The sequence below is a fragment of the Ascaphus truei genome, chromosome 5 (genome assembly GCF_040206685.1).
Source record: "Ascaphus truei isolate aAscTru1 chromosome 5, aAscTru1.hap1, whole genome shotgun sequence".
Taxonomy (NCBI): Eukaryota; Metazoa; Chordata; class Amphibia; order Anura; family Ascaphidae; genus Ascaphus; species Ascaphus truei.
Window position 1 is genome coordinate 121,528,197 of NC_134487.1, and position 25,633 is coordinate 121,553,829.

The 25,633-nt window shown below is 40.3% G+C and overlaps 1 protein-coding gene across 1 annotated transcript in view; it reads right to left on the reverse strand.

The window, feature by feature from the left end:
- LOC142495286 (dynein axonemal heavy chain 3-like) overlaps window positions 1–25,633 on the reverse strand; it is a 1,152,169-nt gene that overhangs the window by 1,066,157 nt on the left and 60,379 nt on the right. The window contains exon 2 of the mRNA XM_075600542.1: window positions 16,948–17,039. Within this exon, the coding sequence (XP_075456657.1) occupies window positions 16,948–17,039 (92 nt within the window). The remainder of the gene's footprint in view (window positions 1–16,947; window positions 17,040–25,633) is intronic.

Sequence of the window (25,633 nt, forward strand, 5' to 3'; positions counted from 1 at the left end):
TATATATATATATATATATATATATATATTGTGGCAGGACGGCCTCGCGGCGGGGTCAGTAAGACGCTAGACACGATGGGAAATGTTCAACTATAGTGGTTTATTAGCCACATCCAAAATAAAGGACGGGTGCACTGTCCCTTTAAAAACTACTTTCTATAAATTAAAGCCTGTTCCTGTTAGGGAAACTAACTCACTTCTTGAGCCCTTACTAACAGGACAGCCAGCTAATCTGATCATGCCCAAAACATATGCTACACAAAGGATAACCAATAAGCATAATAATAAAGTCTTATCTGTAATGCAGCTCCAACAGCAAACAGGAACACGGTTCCGGGGAGCAAGCTGTGTCCAGCCTCGCAGCAATCTGTATCTTTATCTTTACCCTGGGTTGGGGTCCCAGCTGGTCCCAGCAGCAAAGCTCCTCGCAGGACTGGGGGACCAGAGCAGCAGCAGCTACGGCTTCCTAGCCGGGAGAGGTCTCTCCACCCTCACGTGGAAAAACAAGCTCACCTTCTGTAACCAACTTCCTGCTTTTTAAACCTGCAGTCTCTCAGGCCTCCTACTTAATTAGGCTGCAGGTGTATGCAGATCTCCAACTGTAGGTTAACTGGTTTAGTGCTGGAAAGTATACATCCTCCATTCCAGCTTACTGAGTCAGTGACTCTGTCACAATATATATACGACACAGCATACAGTACACCAATTGAGTGTCCCCAAAGTACATTTGGTACCAGGCACCAATACCCTGATGTTCTTCTCCCAATATCAGGCCACCCAAAAGTGTGTATGGTAGCGCTACCCTTGAACTGTTAGTGCACTTTGTTGAGGTACCCACCGGGTACTCCAGTACCCGGTGCAGCCGACTAGCAACAGGGATCTGCTGATACAGCGACGACGGCATCCGCCTCTGTGTGGGGTGAAGGAGGGTCTCACCTTTGAGAATCCCTTTAATGTAGATGGTCTGATCCCAGACCACAGGCCGCAATTCACTGCGCGGCGTCTTCACTGATGCCTATCCTCACTACTAGCAGCTACTGGGGAAAGGTTCCTGACTATGGGCTTGACTTGTAGCTACCACAAGCTATTTGTGAGTGGGGCCTATCTTCGGCCTAAGGGGTAAGATGGCCTAATCTGGGTGCCACTTACACAGAGACCCTACCTTCCCCTTCTCTGTCCTAGCTCCAACTGGCAGCGCGAGGGTTAAGTGCACCAAATATATCTTTCTCTCCTCAGGAGATCCTCGCATCCCTATTGGCCAACACTGCCCACATGAGGAGCAGCCCTAGAGGCTGCTGGGAACTATTGTTCCCCTGCGGGGCATATAAGAAGATGGCCACCTCACTCCTGCTTCAATGCACAGGGTGTTTCAACATAGCCGCCGCAACTTGTAAGCTGCTGCGCATGTGCGAGCTGTCTAATAGCAGCACCCTGCCTGGGCGTTCACCACAAAGCTTCAGAGCTACCTCTTCCTGCCTGCCTGCAGCCCCGGAGTGGCTCCCGCTGCAGCCGCATACTCCCGCTACCAGCCAGGAGGTAAGGGGACATGAGGGAAGATATGGCTACATCCTCCCCCTGGTGGAAACCCCAACGTCCCCACTTGGGAAGAACATAACACAACAATTTTAGATAATGGAAAATGCAGGGATAGACAACTTAACACATGTATCATAACTTAAACGATGTTATACATTTCCACAAACATATTTATAACTGAGGCTCTTAGCAAGCTGCTGAGACTCATAATGGGGTGCCACTAAGAAATCATACGCCACTCTATTGGGAGGGTGTCTTACTCGTTGACTTTCTGCATTTTCCGACTGGGGTACAAAGTTCGGACTTAGGGGGTCAAGTGGAAGGCTTGTTGAAGCCACAGGTGATGGTATTTGAGGCGCAGGCCCATTAACCGGTGCTCCTTTGGGAGGTGCCCACCAGTCTCCATTGAAGTTGGTGGAGTTGCCCTCCAAAGGATCTTGTGTAGAGTCAGTTTCTGCAATGGGAGTCTCGGCGGACTCTTCTAGCTCGGGGGCAGTTACTGTGGTCTCTGTTTCACAGTCATTTTCTCCCACTTGTGGGATGGGTAACAAGTGGTTTCTGTGCAAATCCTTTACCCGGCCATCTGGGTCACGTATACGGTAGACCGGGAGGTCTGGCATTTGAGACTCTACCTCGAAGACCCCGTCACGCCAGCAGTCGGCCAGCTTTTGTTTGCCGAGGATCCCTAAATTGAGTAGGAGAACAGAGTCTCCAGGACGAAGTTCCCAATATCGGACCTTCTGGTTATACCTTCGCTTGTTGCAGGCATTTAGATGGCATTTAGATGGGCTGAGGCCTTCTCGCTAGCGGTGCAGGCTATCCTGAAGTCGTTTCAGCATGGCTGCCGCAAAGTGTAAGCTGCTGCGCATGCGCAAATGCTTCTGCGCATGCCCGAGATGTCTAATAGCGGCACCCTGCCTGGGAGTCTGCCGTGGAGCTCCAGAGCAACGGAGCTCCCTCTTCCTGTCTGCATACAGCCCCGGAATGGCTCCCACTGCAGCCACATACTCCCGCTACCAGCCGGAGGTAAGGGGACATGGAGGATGACCTGGCTACACATACATGTACAAACATGTAAACATTTTACCTGGGTATCCGTTATGCAGGTTTTTTTTTTTTTTATGTACCCGGTACAACACTAATCAAGACTTTTTCAATCTCTGAATGTGTGAGTGCAACTGTGCGCTTTTCTAGTTCTTTTATTACAGATTTAATATACTATACCATGAGTGTTTTTCATTTTTATATTCTATGGCATTCCAAGTGAGAAATTTCCATCCAAACCTGTACCTCTGAAACAGGAGTTTCACCTACTGTATATCTAAGTGCCTTTATACCTATAGTAGGCACTCAAAGTGAGTGCACTTTTTACTTCTTCTTATATTTTTCAATTTTGTATTCAATCTATTACACCATATTACTTTTTTTTCATTTTTTCACAATCTATATATATTTTTTACCTTTTTTGACTTTGCAATGTCTCTTCACCAGCAGCATTTAAAAATAGCCTAGGGATAGTATATATTATTATTAGATATTTCGTTTATCACGTGTCACATTATAGCACTAGAATAATTAATTTAATACACGTGTGATTATTAGTGCTAAATCACTTGTTTGATTGCACATTTACTCTGTGAGCAAGCTATCTGTCCCAGCATTTTCTATCTTGCTCTCTCTTGTGTACCAGACCCCATTCAAACCTTATTTAGTTGCTCCTCTGTTGTCCTTGACCTCAGTTTGTTCCTGACCATGCTACCTGCTTCTGACCTTGGCTTGTCTCCTGACATTCATTACCTGCTTGCTGCCTACCCTTGACTCGCCAAGTTTCCGGGTCACCGTTTACTGCCTGCTTGCCATTCCAGAAATTGGACTCCAGCCCTGCAGTCGCTGCCCTTGACAAAATAATTAAGGCTCTTTATGCAGCGTGCTGGAACAGGACCTACTCTGGCTCAGCAAGTGACATCCATGACACATGTTACTACAGGACAAGAGTACCAAATGGGGCATGTACTAACTCAGCTTGTTAATGCAGAAACTCAACTGTAGGAACTATGTGCTAACCCTGCTATTCCCTTGATTTTTCGAGATCAAGTTGGGCACATACATAGTTGGATTGTTATTGCAGCATTCTGTATGCCTCTTCCAGAAATATCCAGTGGCCGTACACATGATTATTCAAAATAGCTAGTTCTTTGTGTCACGCTGTGCCCACCACAAACTAGACGAGACCCTCGGTACTGAGGTGGGAATAGAGTAAACACCACCGACAGGCACAGGAATCTGATCTGGAGTGTGCGTAGTTGCTCGTGCCGGGTCAGGAGCAGGGAGGGGAGAGGAGTAGTGAATACTTGCCGAGTTGAGGGTAATAGAAGTAAGGAACGTTGGAGGTACTAGTCGCTGGGGTCGGTGCTGGAGAAGGTAGAATATTCGAGGTCCGAGAGTCGAGTTCAGGTTGGAGAGTTGCGGAGGGTCGAGAATAGCCAAGGTCGGGGTTCCAGAGAGGCGGTGGTCCAAAGGCAAGCCAAGGTCGGTATACGGGAGATCAAACAAGACAAGGCAGGATATCTAGGAGACAAGAGAGGTAAGCACAGGAACAGGAAGCTTATGCTCAGCCAATGTGCCAGAGGCACTGCTGAGCCTAAACAGGAAAGACAGCCCAATAGGAGCAAGAGGCGGAACCAGGCATGTTCGTGCGGACCCTGTGATAGGCTATGGTAAGGAAGCCAGGTGAGAGTCCTGAGGCAATTAGTGCCTGTTGCCACAGAGCTTGGGTACGTCGCGCGCGCGTCAAGCGCGTGCACCGCGCACAGGGAGTGTGCACCATGATCTGAAGGCGGAAACTCCCACTGTGACCCCAGCCCACATGCGCCTGCGCAAGGACGCTGTCCGGTGAGAGGAGCCGCGCGCATGCGCGGAAGAAGCGGGAGTGCGCTTGTGAGCGCGTGAGTGCTGGGCTCCATCAGCGGCCATCCGGGCAGGTAGGGGAGTAGTGTGCCTGCGAGTGAAGGTGCGTGGCACCTGGCTCCTGACACTTTGCGAACTATGGATTGCATCGCCATGCCAAAAGTCTGTGAAATCATCACAAGGGTGAAGAAATTAAAATGGCAGTAGGCCTGTCATATCGCAAGAAGAACAGACCATTATTGGACAAAGATAGTACTCAACTGGATTTCAAGGGATATCAAAAGAAAAGTAAGATGGGAGGATGAAATTAGAAAATGTATTGGAGTAAACGGAGAAGAAAGTACCTGGAAGATCATTGGTTTGGCTTTGATTCAGCAGTGTATCAGCAAGGGCTGAATAAAAGGATTATGTTGACATAAGTGCTTCAGACATAAAAGTAACATTTAGGAAGAGGAGTCCCTGCTCCGAGGAACTTACAATCTAATTGGTCGGGAGAACGTATAGAGACAGTAAGAGGGCGTTCTGGTAAGTGCATCTGCAGAGGGCCAAGCTCGATGTATCATGAGTATAGAATTATATGTGCTACTCATATGTTCTTTAAGCAAGTGTGTCTTAAGGTGGGTCTTAAAGGTGGATAGAGAGGGTGCTAGTCAGGTATTGAGGGGAAGGGCATTCCAGAGGCGTGGGGCAGTCAGTGAGAAAGGTTTAAGGCGAGGGAGGGCTTTTGATACAAAGGGGTAGAAAGAAGACATCCTTGAGCAGCACACAAGAGTCGGGATGGTGCATAGCGAGAAATTAGGGCTGAGATGTAAGGAGGGGCAGAAGAGCGTAAATTTTTAAAAGTGAGGAGGAGAATTGAGTGCGATATGCGGGATTTGATTGGAAGCCAGGAGAGTGATTTCAGCAGGGGAGACGCTGAGACAGATTTAGAAAAGAGTAGAGTGATTCTGGCAGCAGCGTTTAGGATAGATTGTAGGGGAGACAGGTGAGAGGCAGGTAGGCCGGACAGCAGGAGGTTACAGTAATCGAGACGGGAGAGAATGAGGGCCTCAGTCAGAGTTTTTGCTGTCGGAAAGGGTGTATCTTTGTACTATTGCTGAGGAAAAAGCGACATTTTGAATGTGAGAGGAGAATGTGAGCGAGGAGTCGAGTGTGACCCCTAGGCAGTGTGCTTGGACTACTGGGTGAATAATCGTACTTCCAACAGTAATGTGGAAGGATGTAGTAGGGCCAGATTTGGGAGGAAGTATGAGGAGCTTTGTTTTTGCTATGTTACGTTTAAGTCAGCGGAGGGCCATCCAGGATGATATCGCAGAGAGACATTCAGAAAGAGAAGAGGTCCCAGGACAGAGCCCTGGGGTACCCCCACAGGGAGATCGATAGAGGAGGAGGAGGTGTTAGCAGAAGAGACACTGAAAGTACGATGGGAGAGGTAAGAGGAGATCCAGGATAGAGTTTTGTTACGAATACCAAGAGTATGTAAAATGTGAAGGCGAAGAGGGAGGTCTACGGTGTCAAATGCTGCAAAGAGGTGTGTAATGACCTCTGTCTTTGGCAGCATGGAGGTCATTCATTCATTATATATACAGTATATATATTTTTTTATTTATATATATATATATACACATACAGTACATACACACACATAATCCATACATACCCACATATAATATATTTGCGTATTTATTTATTTACAGCTGAAAACGAAACCACCCACAAATACAAGTACATTGTGCTCTTTTTTTTTTTATAAATATGACCTAACAAGAATGATTGGCATTATGAAACTATAATTCAACTCCCCTTCTCTGCTAGAGGGCTAAAATGATCATATGATGACTAAAACACCATAAATGTAACATTTAACAGATACATCTAACCCAGCAGGAAATTATGCTGCTGTACTAATAGATATATTATTTAAAAGACTTGCCAAGAATCCTAAGATTCTTCACGACTGGAGGGCCAGTGGGAATAATTCCAGCCATAACAAAATGTAATTGTTTTGTAACAATGCATATCTCCCGTTGCAGGAAAAAAGATACAGGAATTTGCATTTTAACCAACTTAAGTTGTGATAAATAACTACAATGTAGTAGTTTGTCTCTATTAGTAATTAAGAAAATCCTGAAACATTGTTCTCTGCTGGCATTTTTTCAGCAGATTTTAGTGTAGCCTGCAGTCTGTTTGTAATTGCACTGTACTGTAGGCAGCTTGCCTCAAAACACAGAGCATATGGCATCCTCACAGGATTAGATATCATTTTTTTCCTTCGATGTGCAAGTCAGTTGGTCACTGTCTCTCTCTCTCTCTGGAATAATTGAAACAGCTGATCTAATCTATTTTGGAGGTGAGAAATTCTCTTTTGTCTTTTGCCTGAACATTTTGACTTGATTCTGTCTAAGCTGCAATATATCCAGGCAAGCTAATGTACAGTGCAGATAGCAAATCGGATGGAGGTAAAGAATGATTAAGTGCTCCTCTTTTGTACTATAAGACCATACAGTGAGTAGGCAATGCAGCAGAACACAAAAAGACACATTTTAAATAAACTCGAGCTCAATTATTATGTGGTAATTTTCCAAATGTTTTTTTTTATTAAAGAACATTTCTTTTTTATACCATCTCGTGATCTTTTTAATACGTGGTAATGTCTAGTTATAAACAATAGGCTGCAAACAAACAATAACACACACATTTAGTGATTTGCCTTGTGTGCTTTGCAAATTACATATATTCCTCACTTTTATTATCTATTTGTTCTAGTTCCTGTGTGAAATTACATATTTTCTTTAAGGTTGAATGAAACGTTAAATAAATGTTGTACAGTATACCTTGGAACAACATCGCCAATGTGGCAAGATAAACACAACCCAAATAAATGATTAAAAATAAAATATTGAAACACATCACACTCACCAATCAGGAATAACAATTTAATTCATACATACTTGGCCCCAAGTGGATACTCTTGGAATGTACTTAAAACATGAGATAATTCATTTTGCGGCAAAGGGATTTACACTCTTTGTTTTCTGAAGCACTCCCCTAATGGCAGAATTTCTATTTTTAGTTTTATCTATTTCACATTTTCAAGTAAAAACGAATGAAGTTGACTTAATATTCATCTGGATAAAATAATACTTGATTTAGAATTCTGTTCCAGCACAAGCTTTTGTCAAGTCTGCTCAAATAATCTCTATGGCAACCGTTCCTGCGGCACATAAATTGTTTCATTCGGTATGTATCTTAATTATTATTTTTTCATAAATCAATCATCCAGGATATCCCAAAACGTTCTAAGAGGTGTGGGGAAAAAATGCTATTTTACTTCCTGTTTAATTAAAGTCTAAATTAGGAATCTGAAGGAAGTGCAAAAATATGGGAAAACTGATGTATGCAAAATAAGAAGAACTACAGTAAGTGAACTTATAAAAAATGCTTGTTTGTGCCACAAGTTGCATGAAACATAAGGGGAGCATATTCATTTATCTTGCGGCTTTATTTGTTTCTTTTAAAGCTGAAATTATTAATCTTCTGGAACTATGTCGCAACCTTTTGATCGCATACCAAGTTTATGAGCTTGGAGAAAAGCCAAACTACTGCAGTGTGTGTTGAAAGTGAATGTTTCTAAGTAGCATTGAGTTCTAGGTACATTAGACACTTGAATTTAGTTTCTAACAGAATAACTTCTAGATGTATAGTACACCTGAAATTAAATATTATCTATGGCAGTAGTACTCAAACGTCTCCTCAGAGACCTGAGCCAGGTCAGGTTTCTTAGGCAACTACTTAACAGCTTATGCATAGTCAAATCAGATGCATCCCCTGTGTGCAAATGACTGGTGGTACCCGAGCAGAGGGTTGAGAACCAAAGATCTATGGCAGGGCTCTTGAATTTGCAGCCTGTGTGATAGATCGGGCCACAATGGGCATTGGACAGTCTGCTCCTGCTAATGCCATTACAGTTGCTCAGGCACCAATATGTAATTTTTACACTGATACATTTAAACTCATTTAATATAAATATTTATGGTACAGATGTTATAAATGCTTACCCATTGTCTCTGTTTAACACTGTCCTGAAACATTCTACTAACTGGCTCTCACATCTCTTCTCAAACTTTTGCATGCATCTTCAAAGAGACGGGGGCTATCTCACAAGAGATCTCCACAGTGTTTTCTTCTACACCTACTGTATTCTCCTTACATCTACTCAAGGTGCTCCCTCTTCTCTAGCAGTGGAGGTAATCTCTCTGTTACTCTTCTCCTGGTCCCTCTAATCACGTGCACCAACAATTACAGATGTACCAGACTTTATTGCATTATTTGTAATCCACATTGCGTCTGTCAGTGCCTTACCACGTGATAATGGGTGCAGTAACATCTGCTACATCTGTATTACAGCAAGAAGACTTTGGCAAATGGCGCAACGGTGTCTGTTATGTTTTTATACTATCTTGTAGCGTGCGAGGGATTAGTACATACACGTTTATACAATTTCCGACGGTTAGATATGCATATAGTAAACCCAGTGCAGTGGGGGTAGGACAGGAAGTAATAAAATATAAATACTTACACGGCCATGTGTAAGCACATTCCAAAGAGGGTGTCTTTGTGATAAGATGCTGGCCCTTCCGTAGGTGGGTGCAGGGGGGTCACAGTAAGTTTTTATATATAAATATAAATAAGTACTCACACGGCCCAGTGTGAGTAGAGGTGTGGGGCAGATGTCTTTAGAGTTGGATTAGCCCGTCCAGGGTAGTTGCGGGCCGGTCACATCAGGTTAAGCCCAAACAGGGCTATGGCCGGTCTGCCCTCCTCTATTGCTTGTGATCAAGCAGGTTAACTCCCCCATTCAGCGGTATAGAGGGATAAGTGAGGCACAGGTTCAGTGATAGGTATATAAAGGGTATTTATTCGGATAAAAAAGACAATACTATCACACTCACATAACATAAACAGTATCCCCTGGCTTCTCCGTATGGCCCAATCCAGCAGTAAACTGCTCCGGCCCCGCGTCCGAGGTGCAGAGAGCCAGGGGATACTGGGCCGTGTGAGTACTTATTTATATTTATATATAAAAACTTACTGTGACCACCCTGTACCCACCTACGGAAGGGCCAGCATCTTATCACAAAGACACGCTCTTTGGAATGTGCTTACACATGGCCGTGTAAGTATTTATATTTTATTACTTCCTGTCCTACCCCCACTGCACTGGGTTTACTATATGCATATCTAACCGTCGGAAATTGTATAAACGTGTATCTACTAATCCCTCGCTCCCCCTACTCTGTTTGTCTCTACGTTTCCATAAGGGCTTCGGATTATCCCTTATTAGGGGTTGAAGCAGAAGGGATCACAAGACTATCTCTACAATAACAGAGAGAAACCACATTTATTGGTTTCACTATTCTTCCTTGATCTGATACTAAAGGTAAGTGCCTGGTTTTTCCTAACTATCTTGTAGCGTGCACAAGGCAAAGGTTTTCCGCGATATGATGGTAAACAGTTTTTGGTTTATGTTTAAAATAATATTCATTTTGAAAGGCCACTGATATTCCTGATTCCTAGTAATGTAAAAGGAACTCTCCGCTATATTTTTATACCCGCAGACACAACTTCCCCTTGGATTGAAATTCAAAGCTTATTCTGAGAAGTTAATCGAGGCCTATGCGGTATGTGTCGATCTTAATATCTACAACATTCACGTCACTGTGGATTATGACAGTAACATCCAAATTGACCAACTGAGGTTATACGTTTCTAACTTCGGTGAAAAACACATATGACACATGCACATAACCTTTATCACAGTATGCCTTCATCTTAAACTACAAAAAAATGCACTTTGCTACCTAAGAATAATTGGGGGCTTGAAAATATGCATATCAATCTTATTCCAACACAATCTGGAGCTATTAGAAGACAATTCTGTATAGCCCTATATAAAATTCCAGTGAAGTGCATCCTAGATACACAAGAACGTTTCATTTTATCCTCTACTTGCAGTTGCCAAATAAAATAAACATAATAACACGCTTTGCACATTTGATCTAATATGTAATAGCCAGGGAGGTTTAGGTCACCTCAGAACGGGCCAGTTTTTGACACAGGAAAAATTACAGTCCTAGGTGTATACCTTGATACATCCCTTTATCAAATGTATGTGTGAAACTTCCCTCTAATTCTTCTATTACTCTGAGCTATTAAATAATTAAAAAAACAAAGTGACGACTTTTGTTTCCTACTTCAGTCAAGCTACTGGGTAAAAGCTTTCAACCTGCAGAGACCAAAAATGGCTGTCCTGGCATAGATACATGATACAGCATATGTCCGCATTTATTTATAAAATGTATGACCTTGTATATTCTGTATCATGAAAAGAAACCCAGTTTTTATAACATGCAACATCTCCTCTCCATCTTTCTTTACTAATAACTCAATTTGTGCTCAAACACTTTTTTTTTAAAACAAGTAAATTACGCTGCCATTTCTTCAGGAAGTCAAATCCAGACTGACATTAAATGTGTCAAGCTCCAACCCGACTTGACATTTCTCCTTAACTTTATAAGTGAAAGGAAAGACACATTTATTCCCAGAACAAAGGTCTGATTACTCAGGACTCATAATGTCCTATTATCAAAATAATATGCAAAAACAACAGCAATTAGTTTTCACATTAGTATAGATTTAACAGCATATTAAGTTAGCACTGCCTCATGTTAGCTTAACATAACTCACGTTATGCAGGTCATATATAGTAAAGGTGATGGTAGCTCCCTCCAGACCCTGAAATATGAGTTTTGCTGAAGAGGAAGAGAGAGAGAAAGAGTGAGAGTGCTCTATAGATTCCCTCAAACAACAAATGGAGAGACACCAGTGAAGCAAAAAGGAGCACACCTGAGATACCTGAGATATATGCTAATAGCACATGTAAAGTATATTTAAATGACTCCTATTCGCAAAACCCATATTCTCTGCTGCAAAACCCACATGTCATGGTCTGGAGGCAACACCTATTTTGCATATTATTAGCACTAACATACCTTATAACTAACACAAGGGGGCGTTTTGGCTGAAACAGCCCTTTCAAAGTTCACTAACGCAGTTTTAAGTGATGATACCCGTCCTCTACTGCTATCTGTGGTGCGGGCATACCTGTGAGGGTCCAGGAGAGCTGAGTGTCCATGGTGTTGTGGGGTAACAGGAAAGGCTTTCGGCAAGCTTTAGAACTCACTCAGGATGTCAGCATCTCCAGCCATAGCGGGCTCCAGGGTTCCCGGAGACAGTCCCCACCATTGCAGACTTCAGAGAATACCCCTACCCAATAGACTGTAGACTCAGGCAGGGGTATATAAAAGGGATGCTTTATTTGGACATCCACTGTGATTGCCATACAGTGGATGCAAGATAGATTGAGATGGGTCCCAGGCCTCTGGATGATGCTTGGCCCTCTGATCAAATTGAGGCCATGCTCTCAGTTCTGATCGCTCTCTCTCAGTCAGCCCAGGAGGGACTGACTGGCATGTCAAACCCCCAGCTGAGAGGAAACAGCACACACCTCCTCTACCTAGGAGGGGTGGAAGAGAACTCTCTATAATTTAGCACTTCCTCTCTGAGACACCAGAAGAAGGGGAGGGCACAAGGTCTGCACCATGATTGGCTATATACAGACCCTGTGTCCCCACCACTCCTGCCACTCAGGGAGTCAGCGTGAGGGGGAGGGGGGGTTCAATGCCCCTAGGATAGCCTGCCACAGCCTGTAGCTACTAAGGACTTACATGAAAGGGGGCAGAGAGCCAGTCTGGACCAGCCATGGCTACACCTACACATACACACATACATACATATATACACACACACACACACACACACACCATAAAGAGTAATCAGGATTAGTCCTGTCAGGCTGAACTATTAACCCATTGGGGACCCATCCAACAACTAAAAAAGGATGTGTGTGCCGAGCACATGCATTCTAAATGAAACTTTTGTGTTTTGTCGCTGAAATTGCTTTTTTGGTTCTGATGTTTTTGAATGAATAAAAAACTTTTGAGTGTATAATTACAATTTCAGTGACACAACAAAAAGAAGTTTCACTTCAAATGTGTATGCTCGGCACACACACCCTTTTTTTCATGTACAAACATTAAGCAAAAATAAAATGTATTAAATGTTAGATTTTCTAAAAGTAGGCGAAATGTACATTTTTTACAGTGCGGAATATGACTCTTCCAGTCAAAATGTGGATAGCCGTATTAAATACGGCATTGTTCCTTATTTTTTGCATACAGTACATTAGATTGGGGAGGTCTCATGAATAAATATGTACATAGGACTGTAGGAGATGTGTGCAGAGGTATGCAATGGAGACCGTTTTTAAGGTGAAATTAAAAAAAGGCTTTATTGCACCGTCTGTTCCTTTAAACACTGTCAACCCAAAACATAAAAGAAAAACCTACTCCACTTTGGAGAAATCACTACACATTTTACTCCAGTCCTATCTACAGTAACTGGGTGGGTAGCTAAGCTGCTTTGTTTTTATAACTTTGTGGCAGTATTTTATGCTATAGAGTAGTTTTGCCTTGCCAATGGTGCCGTGCCCATGTTGCATTCAGCCCTGAAAATTCAGAAACAACAAAGCCTTAGACCAGGAGTGGCCAACTCCAGTCCTCAAGAGCCACCAACAGGTCAGGTTTTAAGGATATTCCTGTTTCAGCACAGATGGCTCAATCAGGTGCACCAGTCATTAACTGAGCCAAAAAAAAATCAGCCTTACAATCTTACTTACTGCAATTCACCTTAGCAGATACCAATGGAAGACCCAAGTTGTGCTGAAAATAACCATTATATAGGTTTCATACTGTATGTACATGCTATAAAAAACTGCTCAAAGAAATTATACCTAAACAAATGTAAACCAAAAGTTTGAAAATGTGTGTGGCATCGTAGTTGCAAAATCCCTTGACACGGAAGGAGAAATAAATAATGAAAAATCGTTATTTCGGTTTGTGTTGCACAATTTTTAACAGGGGACAAAATAGCTACTGGAACTGCAATCTTTGTATGGGATTTGCTCTCTGCATGCACAGTGTTAGAAAAAGACACGGTCCACCAAATACATAACAAATGCATAATATTTCCTTATCGGTGATAAAGTAGGGTGGCAATGCAAACTATTTAGGTCCTACAAAACGTCCAGCATTTTCAGAAATCTATTCGATGTAGTAAGCCTAACTATCTTCGGTGTCAGAATCATAGACCACCAGCAGCTCAATAGCGGTAGACACTGTCCCTGTCGCCAAAAACGTTTGCTTGTTTGTTCTCAGAGCCGAAGACAGGAAGTCTTGCTACTTCTGGAATTAATTCTTAGTGTGGAACATGCGCTCCAATGCCGGGTCCGTTATATATATAGGATTATGCCCATCAATAATTGATCCACAGCACCATAGGGGGTAGATAAGATTTTGAAGCTAGAATTCTGTGGTATGGTATCCTTGATAGGGACCTATATTCCCTGAAGGAACTGGACAAAGGGATAAAACCGACTGCTCAAAACCTCATTGGGATGGGCCCTGGAGCACTATTAGACCACAAAGCATATAATCGTGAATAGAATAAAGTTTCTTACTGACATCTCTGGAGCATCCCCATCTTGTGTTGGTGTGTGGAGCGTGCTGCCACTTGTTTTAGAATCAGAATCAGCATCCATAGAGGTGTAGCGCACAGCACTCCTGGATAAAGTTCTTGGTGCACGAAACATGTAGGATGGTGTTGCACCTCCATTTTTTCTCTTTTATGGACGAATAAAGAATATTTTTAATCAGTCAATGACCCACTCTCTTGGCTGTGTGCTACACCTCTATGGATGCTACTTCTGGAATGAAGGCGAGGAAGGCTTAAGAAACCATGAAAGCTTGGCTGCAAAATGTAGCACAGTTTGGATGTTTCTGGTTCTCAGCGAAAGGTAAACAAACACATTTATCAAACACCTATCTGGAATGTGTGCTCCTTGTGGAGACTACAAACAATTGAACCAATCTTTATATTATCAGGAAAAGAGATCAATGTTTCTATGGAGCAGCAAACCAACAAACATACCTCTTAAACAAATAATGTATCCCAACTTCAGTTAAGGTGTGTTTAAAAAATGGCTTATTGCATGGAAACTATCCTCAGCTCCTGGGGAACTGTAGCTCATCACATAATGAGAAGGCACAGATTGAAATGGAACCTAATGCAGGTTTTACATTTACATATAAACATGTAATTAGGAGCATCAAGAACAAAAACATAACTGGCTAATGAAATGCTTATTGCATGCAAATGTTTGAATGTTTTGAAGGCTTATAGTAGGAACTTTCCCCAACTGCATTATTAAGTAAATAATGATGTTTCCAAAAGCCTTTTGTCATGACATACCTGTTCTGTATAATGCAGTGTAAGTACAAGGATAGCAATATTTTAGATATACTATATATTAATGGCACACATTCTCTTTGTTTTTAAACATATGAAATTAAGAAATAAGCACATTTTGCATTCATTTGACTTTACCTTTGGATACTTTGAAAACATGTGAATGTAATGTTTAAATTCTTACTGTACTTCCCTCATTTATAACAGCCTGAAACAGCGAGTAGCTCACAATATGTAAAACAATTTGCTACGAAGATTCAAAATGGCAATGCAGATTTGCGATCTCAGAACATTAAAAAACAAACAAAAAACAATTGGTCAAATATATATGCCACATATTGTTGTCACCTATTATTCACAGGTTCAAATATTAGCTAGGGAGATGTGGCCCTTTAATAATACCACACTACGTTATTTGGAATGAGCACCAATTGTACTTGAAAGTAATTTGTAAATATTGCTGGAGGTATTACATGTTAACTCTAGTGTTTGCTCAGAGTTTTCCCCTTCGTGCAATGTTAACACACATTGAGACTCTTACCAGGGTTTTTCAAGGAAAGGTTCCCAGAGTGGTTAGATTTAGAAATCTTTTAAAGACTGAAGTGTGATGCAGGGTCCAACACCCAGTTACATCCAACAATTGCTGTACAGTTACTACAATACCTGCAGTTATTCAAAAGCCAAATTGCATGATAATAACTCCTGCTTATTAATCTGACCACTTCATGTATTGATTTATTTGTAACGACACATAAAACCTGTGTTCACCGCCTTACATTGTTAAAACTGTTTTAATATTTTCTTTTTCCAAACCTGAAAATATAAGGTATTTGTAATAAGCTGCAAGTTGTCACATTTTAATAGCGCAAACACTGTATATTTCAGTTGCGTTACGTTTACTTAAATATTTCCCTCTTCTCTGCCTAGTGCTTTACACATATAATTACTGGGTTTATGTTGACTGAAAGAAAATAAATCTTGGCAAACATAAACTGCTGTTTTGAAGAAATTCACCGAGGAAACTAAAGGAGTTACCTGCTGTGTCATAGGCAGGGCTGACAGGCAGAACAAAAGAGGTGTTGGCAGAAATTGTGATTACAGCAAAAGATGTAAAGAAACAGCTTTGTTTCTTGCAGATCAGTATAACATCCAGCCCCGATGTCATGTGCCAATCGTTGTAAAGCAACTAGAGAATTACTCAAACGGGTGAAACTGGAATTGTTACCAGACCAGGAAATGGACTTGCACATTTTGTTTGATTAGTTCTCTAAAAAAGTGTGTACGGTATGTAGTGGTATTAGTCATTTGTGGTATGCACAGATGTAGCCAGACTTACCGTTGTTGTGGTCGCAGAGAAAACCATGGCCCAAATGCGTCCCGATCGTGGCCACAAGGACTGTAAGTGTTGCTGCCCTGAAGGGATAATGCTCTGGGGTCCATACTTTTGAATGGGAACCCGACAGCATTAATCCTTCACTTGATGGCCCATCAGCTAGGGAGAGAATACCGCTGCTCACCTTTCAGATGAGCAGCACACACTTGCTTTTTATTATTTTAAATTTTTTGTACATAGGATTGAAGCAGGGAGTCTCCGGAGCTGAATCCCATTAATTTCGTTTCCCGGGGACCCCCTGCAACCCGAAATACAGACAGCCGCAGGGGGTGCCGGTATCTCCTGCAAGTTGAAATCTTCGGCGAGACCCCCTGCTTCAATCCTATGTACAAAAAAATAATAATAAAAAGTGCAAGAATTTTTTTGTTTACTTTTTTAGACTGAGTTTTAAAATGAATAAACTTAATACTCTGATATCGATAAATGAATGCCTAATCTTGATTAGTTTCAGTCCCCACTCCTATCAAAAAAGACCACCCAGTTGCCCATGCTTGCATTTTATGCATATCCAGCAATGAAGGAGTTCGTAATCAGATGATAATTTGTAATAAAATGTAATAAAAATCTGGACCAACAAATGCAATGGGTGGAAGGCTTCCAATGGAAGAAGAAAATGGCGAAGAAAATAATACAATTTTTTCGTGTTGTTTGGTGTAATTATATTATATCACAGGTTTGTCACCTACCTTACATGCCTGTGGAACTTTTCTTCTTTAAATGGCGCAGCCTGAGTGAATGCACCACGCTGTAATATTTTCGGCTTCTCACTGCATGCAGGCTGCAACAAAGGAGAGAAAATAAAACATTAAAAAAAAAATCAATAAACATGCAGTTCTTTCACACAATACTGTACTGCGTTCCACACTCAGAAAGAATGATCAAATTCACTTTAGGAAAGCTTTGTGTTAGTAAATGGAATATATGACAGTTTTACAACACCACAATAGTTACTCCTATTTTGCATCTATTCTGCCCATTTAAAAGCTATGTTTATTTTAATTAATAAACCAAACAGCATTTTTCGCTCAATCTTTTTAGCCGCAGAGGGACTGTACTCTACCAAACGGTGTCTGCAGGACATGTGAACACAAGGATAAACTATTTATTTTATACACCTAGTTATACGCAGCACATAAAGTCCTTAGAGATAAAAAGATACTTGAAGTGGTTAATGAGTTTTACAACACAGAATACAGCTGAACAGCATAGATTCACCATGATACTTCCCTCACCAAAACCCAATAAGTCTCAACTGCAAATCTTTTATATCTTAGTGTTCTCTATTCTGGCATATTAGAAGTTGCCCTTTAAGACAGCCGTATATATCCACACACACACCTTGATCCTGTACAGTATGTAACAATTATTAGTCTATAGCTGATGTGCTGGATTAAGATTTATGCTCTTGTGTTCCCTTACTGTAATCAGTTGAATAAATACACCCTTTATTGTAGGATTTATATGCCATTATTTTTTGCTTCCATTATTATCTGCATGTATTTACAGTAAATATATGAAAGACAAATGAAAACACCTTCCTTGCCTCTTATAGCTCATATAAATAGCACAGAGAATTCGATAAAGATGTTGCCATTAATCCCTTGCTACATCTGGTGAGTATATCATTTTAACATTGGGGCCCATATAATATTTGCATAGAGGCATTATGCCATAATACACCTACTGGTTCCAGAAGATGCCTGACGGCCACTTAACTTGGAAACTCATAGCACCACTTAGTAAATATGCACCCATCTTTTAACCATCTAGATAATCTGAAACACTTCAAAGATTTCTAAATTGTGGTACACGACATACTGTATATGATACTACACTAGCCTGCATTTGTGTCAATGGCATCATCAATGATCCCTACATACTATTGTTTGAATGCGTTCTTCAATGCATCTTTCTCTTAGAAACATTGTGTTTAGTAAGTGCTATGTAATAATGTAATAGAGAATAAGTCTGAAATCCAGTTTTTTAGGATTCTCCTTCAGAAAAGTATAATATCAATTGCAATAAAATGATCTATCATTTTCATTTAGAGAAAAATAATAGAGGTAATTCCAGCAGCTTAAAAAAATTATATATTTTTTGTTTTAATATACTGTATGGTCTTTCATTATCTTTATTGAAAACGAACTACCTAAGCTGCCGATTGATTGGTTCGGCCGTGATTGATCAGCAAAATCCTGTTTTCCAGGGTTGTCAGTGTAACTCATCAGCTACAATGTATTCTTAGTTGACTACGGTAACAATTTCTATTGTTACAGTTTGCAGTTCAAACTGCTGGGAATATTGGCAACCAATGATCACAAACTGGAAAGTGTTACAAAGATCTTGCACTGCTGTGAAAGTGTTTAAAAGCTTCTATAGAAATTAAAGGATGATTAGTATATTAAAACTGGCATTAAGAGTTGAATTTAAAACAAACAGGTAGTAAGTATTATCTACTACTACCAAACTGATTTATTTTAAAAAAAACACACACGTAGGATATTACTTGGATTGCTCCATTAGAGCTGCAGACCAAGCAATATCCTACGTGTGTGTTTTACAAAAAAAATAATCAGTTCTCTACTACAAGAAAATATATGTAGCAATGTTTTTAAACAACTCAGTTACATTTTGAATGTATTATAATGTAACAAGCATTTTTTGTTTCTATAGTAGCCATTTACAAAGTCACATTTCCCTTCCTCTTCTGAAACAGGCTCTGGCACACCCCTTTTTGAGCCTTGCCCGCTCTCTAGCAGTGCATATATTGTATCTGGTACTGCCTGGTCACAGGATCGTCCCCACAGAACTTTGTCATAGTAATATGCAAATGCATTCCACTGACTGCAGAATACTCTGTGTAGCCATTGAGTGAACCCCTGAGCCGAACCTTCATCGATCGATCACAGGAGAATGGATCGATTGGCAACTTAGTTAATTACTTATCATTGTGTGGATTTTATTGACGCACATATTATAGGGGAAAAATTAATTTTAAAAAAAGGGCAGCTTTGACTGCTGCTGTAATGTACTGTTACATCCCTAAATAGTTACACAGTACAGTAGATGAGATAGAAAAAAGACATACAGTATGTCCATCAAGTTCAACCTATGCCCATTTAGACAGCATCTCTAAAGAATACGAATTACAAATGTGAACAAACCCAAATTAGTATGTACTGCTGTTTCAAGTCTGTATTTACCTAGAAAAGACATTAGCTGTGTACAGGATTGAATTGATGTGTACGTAGAGCAAAAAAACATAAACAAGTACTGTAAATATCAGGGGATATTAGTCAGCTTTGAACAGAGCAGTGAAAAGCAGACATATAAGGAATATTTCTCAGAAGATAAAACTTTTAAGCTCTGGAGAAGCAAAGTCTCCATGTGGACCAAATGCTTAGAAGTGTAGGGCCCTGAAACAGGAATATGAAATTCAAGCAGGCTTGTATTGGGAATAAAGTTAAAGAAATCAATAAACAAAGTGGAATTCTCTTTACATAGCTTCACCAATTACTAAATTCCTTTTGACCCAATAGATAATACATATGTAATACAGAGTAGGCACAACAAGATTTACAAAGGAAGACTGAAATAAGCCTCCAGGTATGTCTAGCTTATAATTGTTATAAAAAATAGCAATATGTTTTGATAAAGTGTATTTTCCCAGTGCAAACCCCGATGAAGAATAGATACTCCAAAAGCCAAGACCTCACAATAAAAGATCTTCCTTTTCTGTAAATTTTCCCTGATGAAGATCATGTATTGGTCGAAACACTGACTTTTATGTAATCCTAACCTCTGTATAGTAAATATGATTAAATAAATATATAAAATCAAGTATCACATTTATTCAACTACAGGCTACAGAAATAATACATTCAGAAATAATAAAAAGTTATATACCCTTAAATCATAAGGCAATTTCTATCATCAGTATCAGCTACATTCCAGAATACCAGTTCACTGCTTAGAACAGTCTCTCTCAACCGGGGTTCCGCTGCACCCTGGGGTGCTGTGAGAGGATCGAAAGGGGCAGCGGAATTTCCCTGATCTCCAAGAGTAGGGAGAAAGCAGGGAAGTTGCTAGGAGGCTGGCCAGTTTCCTCCATCCTGATTGGTTGCTGCTGGGTAATGCAGCCAACAGGAGGTGGCGTCAGAAGCAATGGGGTAGGGCCAAGCAGAAGAGGAAGCAGCATGGGCTGGAGATAGCTGTGAGCAGAGGGAGGTGAGAATTGATGTCTGTGTGTGTGCATCTGTTTTTTGCTGTGATTGTTGTGTGTGTGTGTATGTGTGTAGTTGTGTAGTTGTCTCTCCCACGTGTGTAGCTGTTTGCAGGAGTTCTTCGGCACTTAAGCATTATGAATAGTGGGGCTATTAGAAAAAAAGATTGAGAAACACAGGCTTAGAAGTTTAATGCTTAGAAGTAGAGCACAATGCCATATATCATATGCCTAACAGACCACATTAATGTGTTGTAAATAAAAAAAAATAGCACATTGTTCAGTTTACTTGAAGTATGAAGTAATGTGACGTAATACTCCAATAAACCATAGGACAAGCATATAACAAAACAGGTTCCTGTACCATCAGTTTATTAGTTGTAGTCACCATATATAGAAATGTGACATCTACAGGAATTTGATCAAAAAAGCCACTTCTCTCCAATCATTTTCTCTTATAATGTGTGCAAATTTTTTCTTCATTTATCAAATTTAAATTTCAGCATTTGCACTTACTGTCATTGGAAAAGCTACGTTCAGAGAACCGTAACCTTGGAGGCAGATGCTAAGAACACTGTGTAACAGTAAAAACATGTTATTGCTCTGAAGGCACTGTTTCCCAATCCTTATAGGGAGTCATGACCTTTCTGTCTGTACCTTTCAGCAAGATTATCTGGACATACAGTATACAACAGAGAAACAGCAGGAACCAAGTTCTTATATGTATGCGTTTCCATTATTGCTCTGGAATAAATTACAGTCTTTTTATGTTTTGTTTTTTTGTGTCCCCTTTTCACTGTCTATTCTTATACATCTCTTATTCCTGCTATTTCCCTACTTTTATTGGAGACGGTATGGGGTCACCTTTCAAACCCCTATTATGGTAAGGCAAGTAGGATTATATAACAGGGAAGCTCTCTACAGAATGCACATTTTATTTCTGAGACATACACATTTAGAAAAAGTAAAAAAGGAAGCATCCCTCAGTGTTGGAGGATACAGACCTGCCTCGTGAGAGCTATGGGGTCCATGCATCAAGGCAAAAGCGGTGCCATTTTGGTGGAAACATTGCTCTAGATGCATGAAAGAAAAAAGAAATCCTATTGATTTCTATGGGATTGTTTGGACCCAGAATTGCACCACTTTTGCCATGATATATAAAGAAGAAAAAAACAGTATAAACACAGTACTAAATAATTTGTCATATTGGATGTGCATTGGGGCTTCTTTGTTTATCGAAGTATACATAGTCACTTTCCCAGTAACACTCCAGTTGACACAAACATATATTATAAATATATAATAGTGTGGGTCTGGGCTTTGAGCTTGCTAAGATTGTGTATTTTTAATTGATACATGAACACCTGGTAATAAATACATGTTTTTCTTTATTCTCCAAAGTTTAAAACCATAACTCCCTTTTACCTTTCATTTCATGATCAGAATACATAAAGATTTCACATGAACAGCAAACCATTCATCCTCATTTCTTTTGGGCAAGGTGGCACGTTGTTATTATTTTCTGACTGTATATCCATGTGACTTATGACTAGTCGCAATGGATTGGCTTGCTCCAGTCAACCATCATCCAATGTACGTTGTAGTAACCAAGCCCACCATGCTATATAAAAATAAATTACACCAGCGTAGGTGATGGCAAGGGACGTATTTGTAAAGCACCATCCAATCTCAAACTCTGATTAGTGTTCAGTTGACCGTATTAGTCTAGATACAACTATCTTACACGCATTTTCCCCATTTCGCTTTCAGTTTTTGACTGCTACATGCTGTGCACATAACATTTTATATGTAATCCTTTCCCTGTGTGTGTGTATATATATATATATATATATATATATATATATGTATATATATATATATATATATATATATATATATATACTGCCGTTGAACAAAATATTTTGTGCATACAATATACAAAATTGTGACCAATCGCAAATAAAATCACAAAAATAACTAAAATGCTCATATCTATATATTTCTTTAAAAGGTGATTTTATATTCATGCTGCGGGGACAAAAACCGCAGCTCTCAGAGAGGGCTGCAGAGTAATCACCAGTGAAGAGGTTAACAGAATTTGTTTTTTTACTGTAACTGTGCAAAAATTTATTTTTTTTATAAATAATCACATTCATTTGGCTCAATGAGGATTAGTTATTCAATTAGAATTAACTTTGTTACTAGGAAATGGACCTATCAAGTATACAATTATTTAATGTGGGCTCATTTTTTCAGTCACCTGGAAACTAATTAGCACGACATAATCACATACTCGCTGTCTGGTAAACATACAAATCCCCAAGGACCAAATGACTTGAATCATGAATCACTAGCCACTGCTTATATGTAATTATCATATAAATGAGGTGCTTTGCATTGGCCTCTGATACCCAAATCCTCATCAGAAGCAAGGGATAGGATACAGTTTATGCAAAACCATAAGAATGCTATATTTTAAATGTCAAATAAATCCCAAACTAATGTTGCTAAATACAAACGTTTTGGGGTTAAAAACACAAAAGTCAAGTGCAGGACAGTTTTCTTAATGCCAAGCAACAAACATTGATATATGTCACATCACTTAAAGTGTATACTGTTGCTATTGTAGCCACAAGGGACAGCAGTAAACACAACACTTGGATAATGTTAATAGAGCCTGTGGACAATTTAATACCTAGGGAAAATGTGCTTTACATTTATGATAATAGAAATTAAATAACTATCTTCTACTTAGCTTCAGAAAATAGGGCTATTAATTGCAGTTGTCAACAATGTTATCCTTCACTAAATGCTTTTAATCACTAGACCATGTACAAAATTATGTAAATGTAAAGTGCTGAAAACATACAAAACTTCATAAAGGCTTTACAATATCATAGGTTATCCCATGGAACTTAAGCATGTGCATTTATGGTACATAAAACGTAACACAGCTTTAAAAGGGTAACTGGAATACACTTACCTTGCTTGACTCAAAAGATTCATGCATCTTTAATTAATAGAATTGATAAAAAACAGAAAGATACAGTCTTGTTCTTAAGACTCAGCCTCAGCTGATTTCACCTACTGTACCAACCACTCTTCAGTGAACTTAACAACTGAACTTAAACACGGTTGCTTACACAGAAGCTTACTCAAACGGTACAGGGCAATATTGTGCTAAGGTGTGGCTACCTTACACTTGCAGTACAGGTTTGCACAAGAACTGCGTTATGTGTCAAACAGTAAAAGTGAATTTTGTTTTGTTGCTTCTGGTTTATTGGAGTTTTAATATTCAGTTTTTTTACAATTGGAATATTGGGAGATTTTGTCAGTAAACGTTGTATATGGTTGTATATTTGAGGTCCTTTTCCCAATAGCACTCCCATTGGCACAATTAAATATATAAATACACAATACTGTGGGTCTGGGTTTTCAGCTTGCTAATGTTGTTTATTAGATTTTGTTATAGCCAGATTTGCTTGTGGATAACAGGGGTACACAAGTCATACACACACTTCTTTGGCTTTATTTTTTGTACGATCCTCACCTCAAAAATCTGGTGCATATAGGAATAACCAATATTTATTTGCAAATAAACGAATATAGTCGGCCTCCTGCACTAAGGCAGGGACCTCATGGTGGGTGAGAGCCCTCCCTTTCCCCACTCTGCGGGACTTACCACATTGCCTCCCTCTCCTCCACTACTCCCCGCCAGAGGCTGCAGAGTTTGGCCCGGTGGGGGGAACTAGTGATGTGTTAGGGAAGGGAGGCTATATGTAGGAGGCGCTCTGGCCAGCGGTTCTCTTTCTACGTCGCCTGCCAGAGGGTGAAGATCCCCGCCCACCCTCCCTATGTTTGTCTTTGATTGTTATGATGTTACTATTTTGATGTTCTTTAAAAAAAATACGAATATGTATTTCGTTATAGGCTTTGTCACAGCAGTAGTCGGGTGGTAGGCCCGTTTTGTCAAGACTTTTGACTGCAAACCATTTTGTAAAATGGTGATCAATTTAGTTCGAAATGTTGCCGTGGGATAAGAGGGGAGAACCCCATAGCAGGAAACATCTGAGAGCAATCTCATATTTTCAGCAACATAGATGCTGGGATTGACGACAACGATGTTTCCCCCCTTGTCAGATGGTTTGATTACTATGTCTTGATTTTTTTGTAATTATAGGAGGGCCGACTGTTCAAATCTAGATAGATTGGACTGTGTTATCATTTCAGAGAGTGACTCCAAGTCACATGTGACCCTGTTGACGAAGACTTGAATATTGGGACTAATACTGAATGAGGGGGTGAAGGTAGAAGGTGGTCTGCAGTTAGTAAAAGGTGCAGCACCCGGGTCACGCTCATTCTCCTCAAGGATGGCAATTGCATCTTGCAAATGCATAAGATCTTCTGACTCAGTTGGTGATAAGGCTGTGTCCCTCATTTCCATCCTGAGTTTTTTGATGAAGAACTTATGCAATAGCAATTTGCGGGCAAAAATATTAATGTCCTTGACCCAGTCAAACCGATTAAATTTGGCTGTGGGAGAGAACGAGAGCCCTTTCTTAAGAACCCTGATATGGGTATCTATGAGGAAAAAATTAGAAAGATTACTAATCTGTAGGTCATCAGGCCCACCCTCTGTATTCAGTATCTCCTTCTGGGTGGGGTGGGGGGCGCCTGCCCTTGGGGTTGTAACCTCCTCGCCTTTTCTCGTTTGGCCTTGTGCCCACCCCGTCTCACAGGGTGTCCTGAATTCGCCCGAATGTTGTATCTCGGATGACCTAAAAAAGGAACCAGAGGTGCTGAGAAAGTATGCGTAGTTGACCCTTGGGTGGCAGGGGTGTGTTGGATCTCACTATCCCCCTGTTTCACAGCCCAAGCATTCCGATTCGGTCGATGATTCAGGGGGGCCTGCAGTCACTGTTTTTTTGGTCAGATTAAACTTAAAAATCTTCCCCTCCTTAAAGTCATTCGTGTCCCTTAGAAATGTTTTCTGTTTCCTGATTTTAATCTCATACTGAAAGCGGTCAATATTGTTCTTAAGTCTAAGCTCCAGATCATTGAAGTCACTATGTGTTTGCCAGGTCTGTATGTCTGCAAACAATTTATCAATTGCTTCTTTGGTACTGTAACTGCTAGTTTATTTTCCTCAT